This window comes from Podarcis filfolensis, assembly GCF_964270895.1.
Source record: "Podarcis filfolensis genome assembly, chromosome: 17".
Lineage (NCBI taxonomy): Eukaryota > Metazoa > Chordata > Lepidosauria > Squamata > Lacertidae > Podarcis > Podarcis filfolensis.
In genome coordinates, this window is record NC_139621.1 from 600,019 (window position 1) to 610,210 (window position 10,192).

The following is a 10,192-nucleotide window of genomic DNA, read 5'->3' on the forward strand; positions in this document are numbered from 1 at the left end:
TGATGGAAAGACAACCGAATTAATGTTTAAAATCCTGGTTTCCTTCCTCCTTAATTTTCCATATTCACCAACAGCCCCATTCCCCAGGATAATTAACTACGAACCCCAAAATTAGACATTCCCCTTGGTGCTTAAAACAACCCCGAATTCTGTTCCAACAGCCGATGAGAGAGGGAAATAACTTTTTTGAAAAAAGGTGCAGAGGGATGTCAACCGACAGAGGGCGTTATTTTTGTCAAGGCACAAAGCGAGAGGGAGTTTCGAACTCGGCCTTATTTCTACTTTTGCATTTCCATCCTCACGCACTTCCTAAGGGGGTCCTAACGGAAACCAGAAGTGGAGCTTTTTTTCTTGGAGCTGTCGGCTTCTGCCTCTTGGAGGAGGAGGCGGGCTTTGCAGCCCAAGATGGCTGCCCGCGGGGAACGCGGCCTCAAGAAAGATGGCCGCTACGAAGGCCGAGAGATCGGAGCGAGGAATTGCTGTACAGTAGCTCGGTGGTGGTTAGGGAGGAGGAGCCTCGCTTCGGGTCACGTGAGCAGGAAGCGCCGAACAGCCGCGGGGTCGGGAAGCCTCGTCCTCCGGGCGCCGCGTCGCGCGAGGCCCCCTCTCTCCAGGCGAGGCAGGCACCTCGAAGCTTGCCCCGGGCGCCTTGGCTTTTGCTCCAGAGCTTTCCCTGCAAAAACCTGCTCTTTAAAGCGGAATCAGAACAAAGCTCTGGAGAAAGGGGGGGGGCACTCACACGTGGAGCTTTAAAGGGGGGGAAGTGGTGTGGTAATAATAATAATAATAATAATAATAATAATAATAATAATAATAATAATTTATTATTTGTACCCCGCCCATCTGACTAGGTTACCACAACAACCTTGGGTGGCTTCCAGCATATATAAAAACGCAAAGGTAAGTGTGGATAAGGCCCCTACTGCCCATCATGTTACAGTTTCAGTTTTTGATTGCCGTTTCTGTAATTGGCCTAACAAGGAATGAAGGAATGCACCTTTTGCCGAATTCAGCCCATGCTCAGCACACAGATGAGATCAGGGGGAAATCCCACAGGATGAAATGGGATTTACTTCTGAGTGAACCTGCCTAGGATTAAGTTGGACCACACTTGGTGCAGAAGGTACTTGGGTTGCTCCAAAGGCAGAAATGGGGAACCTGTGACCCTCCTGGTGGTGGCTCCCGCCAGAGATTGTGGGAGTTGTAGTCCATACTGCTTTCCTTTTGCCTTGGGTAAAGTATTTTCGCTCTACGTTTTCTGCAGAGGACATGACAAACAGTAGAACTAGCAAGCAGAGTGCTGCTACTTTTATAGTGCTATCCTCTTACATAATTCTTTACAGAACAACATAGAACAAAGACAAGAGCTTGCAATCTAGTCTTAGACAGACAGCAATGGAGGGGACAAAAGAGGTGAGCCGAGTGTGAGCAGATGCAGTTGCAGTTACAGGGGTTTCATTTCAGATGGCTCCAGCACAGAATGCAGGACCAGCTGAAGTATGTGAGGAGTTGGACCAGGTCATCCTCCACCTTTTTGATACTCTGGAGATGCTCCAGACCAAGAGGAAAGCTTTTAACAACTTGATAGAGCAGGTGAGACTTGGGTTTGGGGGAGTTGCATAAAGGTGAAGGGCACTTCTACCACCCCGGGTCCCCTTCCTCCTCTTCTCTCCCCCCCCCCACTCCATGGTTGCTGCTCTGTAGCCCTTTGCCCATTGCCTCTTGTGGGGATCTGGCCAAGAACAAAATTTTCTCAGAAGGTGCCCACTGAGGAAGATTCTTTCTAAAGAGAGAAGCCTCATCTCTTAACATTTTGTGGCTGTTATTTCTTCCCCAGGGTTGGTTCTCGCTCTCCAAGTCCCGCTATGCCATGGGTAACAAATCTGTCTCTCCCCTTCAGTATGGACATCAGATGACTCCAATGGTTCAGGTGAAAACTAGGTGAGAGCAGGAAATATCAGAATTTGGAGGGTGGAATCCCATGGAGCAAGTGAGAGCCTATGAAATAACAGGAGAGGGGAGGCAGAACAGCCAGTATTCTTTCCTGTTGGTTTTGGTGACTTCCAGCTTTATTTCTCTCCTTGACAGATTTTAGCTCTAGATGGGTATCTGTGCTGCTTGTATTGAATAGAGGAGCTGACCAGAGCTGTCGGCCAACAACATCTGAAGGGCCACAAATTCCCTATTCCTGACTTAAATTGCAATTCCACTATTTACTTTTTGCAATAACATTTCAGCAGTACTTTCTTTGGGTGGAATCCAATGTGACACTAAGACGAATTTTTGCTCAATGCAAGGATTTCTGAAGTGAAGCAGGATATAACTTTTATGAAATAAATAACATTTCTGCTTGCACATTTTTTTAAAGTGCTCTAAATCTTCTCTAAATCTGCTTTAGGGGCTCGAGCAACCCCTAGAAATCCTTGTGGTGACAGGATTCATTCGTGGAATCCCCCCCCCCCCCGTTTCCCTTATTGCCTAACTACTCATTTACACAGGGAGCACCAAATGGCGATACTGCCATTGCTTAGGGGAGTCTACCCCAATCTGGTGCCCTCCGGATGCTGCTGGACTCCAACGGCTATAATCCCAGACCGTGGAGGATGTTGGCTGGGGCTGATGGGAACTGTTAGCCAAATATCTGGAGGGTACCAGGTTGGTGGAGGCTCTTTTGAGGTCTACGAGTGAATTAGTTATTACTATAGAGTCAATCTTACATTTTGCTGTTTCTCTGCTCTGTCTAGAAAGAAAGACAATGGTCAGATGGGGTTTCATGTGGTGTCAGAGGATGTGAAGGCTGCCAAACCAACAGCTACAGATGCTGTGGAGGAAATTGGCCCTAGTGAGCAAGGTGAGGGTGCAAACCACAAGGCTGGTCGGGATGGTATATGTTTGGGACTACAGTAAACTGAGGATAGAGATCCTCTTATCAAAATGCCCATGTCTGGCCATCTGTGTTTTTAGGAGTTGCAGCTATAGTGAGGTGTAACAATTTCTCCCTGCCAACTGGCTATTCATGCCATTATTAATGAGATCTTGGGGTGGGGGGAGGAATTGGCGAATAGGCATAAAAGAAGGATCACAGATGGGTAGGTTAAAGTAAGATCATTGGGGCCTAGAAGCATTGCAAGTGGATTGTTCCATAAGTGATTTTGAAGTATAATGTTCCTGCTTGTGTATATGAAGCTAATCATATCTTTTTTAAAAATACCTTAGGATGGCTTTGCCTTCAAAACGACATACAAATACTTTATTTAAATAAACAAAACACAAAGAAGTCCTTTTTATTTCTGTTGGAAATAGTAATGAAAGTCACAAAGATTTAACAGACTCAGAAAACATACGTGCTGGTCAATGATCTCCAGCAGGCTAGGGACAAAGGCGAAAGCTGTTTCCTAGTTCTGCTGGATCTCTCAGCGGCCTTTGATACCATCGACCACGACATCCTTCTGGATTGTATAGAGGAGCTGGGGGCACTGTTATACAGTGGTTCCGCTCCTTTCTCCTGGGCCATGTCCAGAAAGTGGTGTTGGGGGATGAGTGTTCAGACCCCTGGGCTCTCACTTGTGGGGTGCCTCAGGGTTCTGTCCTCTCCTCCATGCTTTTCAACATCTACATGAAGCCGCTGCGAGAGACCATCGGGGGTTTGGGCTGGGTGTCCATCAATATGCGTATGATACCCAGCTCTACCTCTCTTTCAAATCAGAACCAGTGAAGGCGATGAAGGTCCTGTGTGAGTGTCTGGAGGCAGTTGGAGGATGGATGGCAGCTCATGGGTTGAAGTTGAATCCTGACAAGGCAGAAGTACTGTTTCTGGGGGACGGGGTGGGTGGGTGTGGAGGATTCCCTGGTCCTGAATGGGGTAACTTCGCCCCTGAAGAACCAGGTGCACAGCCTGGGAGTCATTTTGGACTCACAGCTGTCCAAGGAGGCACAGGTCTGTTCTGTGTCCAGGGCATCTGTCTACCAGCTCCATCTAGTACGCAGGCTGAGACCCTACCTGCCCGTGCACTGTCTTGCCAGAGTGGTGTATGCTCTGGTTATCTCCTCTTTGGACTACTGCAATGCGGTCTATGTGGGGCTACCTTTGAAGGTGACCCGGAAACTACAACTAATCCAGAATGCAGCAGCTAGAATGGTAACTAGGAGCGGCCGCCGAGACCACATAACACCGGTCCTGAAAGACCTACATTGGCTCCCAGTATGTTTCCGAGCACAATTCAAAGTGTTGGTGCTGACCTTGAAAGCCCTAAACGGCCTCGGCCCAGTATACCTGAAGGAGCGTCTCCACCCCCATCGTTCAGCCCGGACACTGAAGTCCATCTCCGAGAGCCATCTGGTGGTTCCCTCACTGTGAGAAGTGTAGTTACAGGGAACAAGGCAGAGGGCCTTCTCGGTGGTGGCGCCCGCCCTGTGGAATGCCCTCCCATTAGATGTCAAAGAAATAAACAACCAGATGACTTTTAGAAGACATCTGAAGGCAGGCCTGTTTAGGGAATCTTTTAATATTTGATGAATCATTATATTTTAATATTCTGCTGGAAGCCGCCCAGAGTGGCTGGGGAAACCCAGCCAAATGGGCAGAGTATAAATATTATTATTATTACTACTACTACTACTTGCCATAATGTCAGAATTACAGAAGAGGAGAGAGAGAAATCCTAGTTCCCAACAATAGGCCAGTGGCAGGGAACTGACTGGGGTGGGTGTGACCAAAGACTTAGAATGTTGTGTGTTTTTCTCACCGCTAAGTTCCTGCCTAGTAAAGGTGTTGCTTTAATGTTTCCAGTTCTACGATGGCGAAAAGGTCCAGGGAAAGCACAGGCTCCAGCCCAGCCCCCAAAAGCCTCCCACAAGGCTGCCGAGGGATCAGGGCATCAAAATCCCCTGACATGGTTTGGAATCCTTGTGCCCCAAAGCCTCCGACAAGCCCAAAGGACTTTCCAAGAAGGTGAGAGAAATGGCTGCTCATACACTCCACACAACCTGTTCTTCCTTCCCCTTCTCATTGTACCCCAAAGAGCAATGAAGAGTCTTCTGAGAGCACAGCTCTCGTTTCTCTTTCTGTCAAAAGGCATTGGGGCTGTACAGATGGGTAAATTGAAAGTTGTCATTGATCCTGACACACTGGAAGCAGGCAGGGATGTTGCTCTGCCCCTGATGAAAGTCTTATGTGCCCAACACTGAAAGCTAGCTCAGCTGAATACCGCAAGTGGCGGCAAGGACTGTGCTGTTACTTATACCCCTTTGAGTGATCCTGGGATGCTGGATTTGGTCCCTCCAGAGACACACGTTTCCCAAAATCTCCTTTTCTGTTGCCTGAAGTCCTCTCAGTGAACACATCATACAGCTACTGTGAGGAACCTTTGGCTCTGCATTGCTGCACTGCAAGTCTCCTCATTCCATTGTCTTTGTTGGCTGGGACTGATGAGACCTGGCGTCCCAACAACCTGTGGCACAGGCACCGCCCCCCTCCTGCCTGCCTTAGGGGGAATGTTCCAGGTTCTCTTCCATGATGCATCATCTCAACTGCCTCTCACCCTCTTCTGTTCTAGGAATTCAACTGGCTGCAGAAATCGCCTCGTTACAGAGTGACATTGAGACCACACAGAGACATTACCATGCATTGCTGGGGGAAAAGCACAAACTTGTAGCAAGGGAAAAGCAACGCTGCCCTTGAACAGCTATGACCATCTCTCTGCTGAGAGCATAGATAGAAGAATGGGGCCTGTATTTATTGGGATGCATCCCAGAAGCCGCTTGATCCATGTATTTTTTAGCTGTACTTAATAAATAAGGGCTTCAGAAACGTCTGGAAACCTTGTTTGTTGAGATCTGTGTCCTGGTTCTTTTTGAAATGCTGGTTAGCCTTGTCCAGAGCCTTACTCTCATCCTGCCTTTTCCATAATTCTCAGGACCACATTACAATATGATTGTGGGTTTTTTCCTCTTATTTTTGTATGTTTTCAATCAGTGAGGGGGATGTCTTTGAAACAGATAAAGATCCAGTATTAATTCTTGTCTGCAAACACTGTTTAAAATCCTTTGGGCCACCTCTTCACTAGCTGAGGTCGAACTGAGATGAGGTACATAGCATTTGGTAACGCTAGATAAAGGTAAAGGGACCCCTGACCATTAGGTCCAGTCGTGACCGACTCTGGGGTTGCGGCGCTCATCTCGCTTTATTGGCCAAGGGAGCTGGCGTATAGCTTCCGGGTCATGTGGCCAGCATGACTAAGCCGCTTCTGGTGAACCAGAACAGCGCACGGAAATGCCGTTTATCTTCCCGCCAGAGCGGTACCTATTTATCTACTTGCACTGTGACGTGCTTTTGAACTGCTAGGTGTGCAGGAGCTGGGACCGAGCAACGGGAGCTCACCCCTTCGCAGGGATTCAAACCGCCGACCTTCTGATCGGCAAGTCCTAGGCTCTGTGGTTTAACCCACAGCGCCACCCGCGTCCCAATGCTAGATAGAATGGGACTATTTCATACTGTTTCTTTTTGGGGGAAGGGGAGTATAATTGTAGCACTGGAAAGAGATTCTGAGAGTCTTCTAGTCCACAAAGCAGGAATCTCAACTGAAGCATCCATGACAGATGACCATCCAACCTCTGCTTTAAAACCTCCCTTGCCACACCAGTGAAATTAAGCAGCATACAAATGTCATGGATTTAAAATAGATTAACACTCTCTTCTCCTTCCTGCTACCCTAAAAGCTCCTGCAAATTTTCCAGAAAGTGATCCTACTTGGCCTCTGATACATCCTCTTTCTATCATTTTCTCCCTCAACATAAATTTCAAGTTTGTAGAATCAGAATTGTAGAGTTGGAAGGGATCCTGAGGCTCATCTAGTCCAACCCCTGCAATGCAGGAACATGCAGCATTGTATCCTGAGACAGATGGATATAGGGATCAGACTTGCAACCTTGGCATTATCGGCACCTGCTCTAACCAGCCGAACTGTTCAGGGCAGCCCTGCAGAGGGGGGGGGCAGTGCAGACTTACTTTGGAAATGATGTTATAATTATTATGAGAAGTAGTCATGTAACTGCATATTAAGGTGAATACAATGAGGCTTATATAAGCTCACAATACAGAAAATGTTTACATTCTTAAGTGTTACATCACACATAGTTTCAGAACTGACAGCCTGAATGTGTGAATGGTGTCCTTTGAAAAGCATTAAGATTGTGGGAGAGCTGCCAACAATTGAAGAGCGAAGGACTGGAAACCAGAGCAGAGAACAGCGCAGGGGCAATTTCACATGAGTTTGTAGCTTTGAAAAGATCACTATCCAGCCAGGATTGAACTGGGGTGACCAAGTGTGTTTACTCTCAGCTTTATGATCTAATTGATTCCTGCCAATATTTTACAGAAGAAGTTAAAGGATAGAGTGAAAAAACAAAGTTTGCAAGGGAGGGACCCAGGTTGTGGGTGTGGCAACTGGAGGGAAAGGGAAGCATCGGAAAATCTGGTGCATTATGGGTGTAACAAGTAGAAGCAGATTAAGGTTTCTTTGTGGGTTTCTCAGCAGTTTGCAGAAGTGCTTGCAAAAGCAAGTACCTTGATATGGCTGGCAAAAGGAGGATTTCCCCATTTCTGCTGCATTTCCTTGCTCTCTTTAGGTTCTAAGTCAAAACCTACTCCTCTATCTCACTCCCATATGGTCTAGCGGTTAGGATTCCTGGTTTTCACCCAGGCGGCCCGGGTTCGACTCCCGGTATGGGAATGGCAATCTCTTTTAATGCATGCCAGGATGGAGAATTAAATAGTATCAAAGAAACGGCGCGCCAACAGTTTTATTTCTGATAGTGATCTACGCATCGAGAAACTGGCGCCTGGCTGCCCCTCCTGAGCCGGGAGTGGCTGCCCTCTCGATGGCTTGCAACCTGTGAGTTCCGAGCCCGCCTTGGCCTTCCAGGAACAGAGCCAGCAAAGGGGAGCAGCGAGGCGGCTGCCAGGCCTCCAAGCAACTGCCCGTGAACCGGGCGGCGCATCTGCCGCAGGCTTCGCAGAGGTTCTTAATCGGTCTCGATCCGCGCGACTGGAAGGCGGGGGGGGGCTGGTCGCCGCGGGGGGGGGGGCAAATTCAAAGGCGCGCTTCCGCAATTGGTCAGTAGGCGTCGCACTTCAGCTCCCTTCGCTCAGGCGCGCGCGCCAGAGAGAGGTTTCGGGCGAGAAAAACCCACATTTCCCCCCGCAGTTTCCCGCTGCTGTCTTTGACCCGGGGGCTGAATGTTCGAGCCCCACTCGGGGAATTTAAAAGTCTCAAAGCCATTGCAGCCTTTGTTTGCACCACCTTTTAATGCTCCTGAGGCTGTTTCTATAGAAGGCTCTTTGCGAACAGGAAGAGGAGGATTGGGTTTGCTGAACTGCATTCGAAAGAGCGCTGGGCTTGAGGCTGCAACGGGGCTGGGATGGCCGCTCTTCTTAGCAGTTCTGGTCTCTGTTCGCAGCAGGACAAGAGGTGGGGGGAGAAGAAGCCGGCGAGCCGGGCGGTGGGCGGTGATCCTGCGAAAGCAGCCGGCGGGCGCGCTCCCGTTCTCTGCCCGGGGGGGGGGGGCTGGTTCCGGAGACTCCCGCAAGGAGGGCAAGGCAAGCGCAGCCTGAAATTCCGGCAGGCGGGCACAGGGAAGTGCAAACTCGCAGCCCCATCTACCGCAATGCCAAAATCCAGACACCCAAATTTTCCAGCAATCCTGCAGTTAAGCAGCTGCAATAATTTAGGGTTGCCATATTTCAAAAAGTAAAATCTAGGACACCTCGAAAGTTGTTGCGCTTCTTTTAGACAAACCCCAAAGTTGTTGAGTTTTTCTTACAAAACCGCCCAAACACCGCGATTTCTCGAGTGACTTGCCTAAGATCCAGGCCAAAGCAGCGCCTCCGCCTTCGCAATAGGAAGGGGGCGCGAGGATGCAATTCCCTCCTCTCCCCGGAGGGGGCAACGGTGAGCATCTCTGTCCTGGACTGGCTTGTACATTACCCGATGCCTGTTCGCGCTTCTCCCATATGGTCTAGCGGTTAGGATTCCTGGTTTTCACCCAGGCGGCCCGGGTTCGACTCCCGGTATGGGAAAAGTGATCTTTTCCTGCCCCTGCTCTGCACCTTTTACCTTTTTTCAGAGCATCTGCTACTAAATAACCCCTTAGGCCAGGCAAGAAGAGTCTTCCAAATGTCTGTTTAAAGCGAGTAAGGAAGGTGTCTGCACATGCGAAGTGCCTGAGAGTGAGAGGTTTGTGTGGCAGGTTATGCTGGGTTAAGTACTGCAGCCCATGTGCTTTGCATGGCACCCTCTTGTTTTGGAAGAGAAAAAGTGATCACAGACACACACAAATATTCTTTCCCGAAGTAGAATAATATTACACTTGCTTATAGAAATCTTCCTAGGAAATGCTTTTGTTCCATTTTTCTTCCAAAAAAGAGAGAAGAAATAGTACCATCCTGGTGCAAGGTGTGACCTGCTCTCCCCTGTCTGACAAGATTCAGCGAAGGAGGCTTCTGCCAGTCGCCTCCCATATGGTCTAGCGGTTAGGATTCCTGGTTTTCACCCAGGCGGCCCGGGTTCGACTCCCGGTATGGGAAGCTTTAAATTTTAGTTTCTCTCTTCCACTTAACATCTTGTAATTCAGTCTCCCTCCGCTTTCCACTTGTCCCAATCAAATGTGCTTCAGGTCATGATAACGCCCTTTTGAATGCGATGGGAAGCATGCGCGCCTTTTGCCGCTGGCCATCGCAGCAGCGCCACGAACTGGGGGAAAAGGAGGAGATCTGGGCGACTGCAGGGAACAAAAAGCGCACCTTCCCATACCGGGAGTCGAACCCGGGCCGCCTGGGTGAAAACCAGGAATCCTAACCGCTAGACCATATGGGAGCCGCTGCTCCGCGCTCTTCCGCGCGGCTTCCTCAGGGCCAGCGGGCCTCCAGGGAGAGGCTCGTGCCCGGCAGGCGCGCCTCCTGCTGCGCGCGTTCCCGCGGGGCTGCCGGCCAAGCGCGCCTCTCTCGGGAAGCGCGGCTGCTACGTCGGAGGGACCGGCCTGCTTTATGTACAGGATTTGTACGCCGCTTTGCGTGTTAGAGCAAAATAAAATAAAGGGAAGCGGTGCGTAATATTTTCCCGCATCCCCGCGTGCACGCGCAGCCCCGGGAAGCGTCGCCATGGCAACGCGGGCCGGGAGGATGCTGGCGGGAGCC

At 49.6% G+C, this 10,192-nt stretch overlaps 1 protein-coding gene across 4 annotated transcripts; it reads left to right on the top strand.

Annotated features, from left to right (window-relative positions):
- The first annotated feature begins 390 nt into the window (after positions 1 to 390).
- VMA22 (vacuolar ATPase assembly factor VMA22) lies at positions 391 to 5,832 on the top strand. Of its 4 annotated transcripts, none has more exons than XM_083592327.1 (7): positions 391 to 500; positions 852 to 900; positions 1,465 to 1,593; positions 1,838 to 1,941; positions 2,745 to 2,851; positions 4,790 to 4,951; positions 5,556 to 5,832. In XM_083592327.1, exons 1-7 carry the CDS (start codon positions 406 to 408, stop codon positions 5,678 to 5,680), a joined length of 771 nt encoding a protein of 256 aa, XP_083448453.1. In that variant the 5' UTR covers positions 391 to 405; the 3' UTR covers positions 5,681 to 5,832. The 4 variants fall into 4 exon arrangements, with proteins under 4 accessions (XP_083448453.1, XP_083448456.1, XP_083448454.1 ...); XM_083592330.1 differs by lacking the exon at positions 391 to 500 and adding an exon at positions 515 to 531; XM_083592328.1 differs by lacking the exon at positions 391 to 500 and adding an exon at positions 543 to 560 and having other exon boundaries at positions 600 to 900.
- Positions 5,833 to 10,192: the final 4,360 nt, after the last annotated feature.

Excerpts from the sequence above, each read along its gene's own strand:
- VMA22 (XM_083592327.1), top strand. The coding sequence starts at position 406 with ATGGCTGCCCGCGGGGAACGCGGCCTCAAGAAAGATGGCCGCTACGAA. Across the intron at positions 501-851 it reads TGTACAGTAGCTCGGTGGTG|GTTACCACAACAACCTTGGG; the intron begins GTTAGGGAGGAG and ends CCATCTGACTAG. Across the intron at positions 901-1,464 it reads GCATATATAAAAACGCAAAG|ATGGCTCCAGCACAGAATGC; the intron begins GTAAGTGTGGAT and ends GTTTCATTTCAG.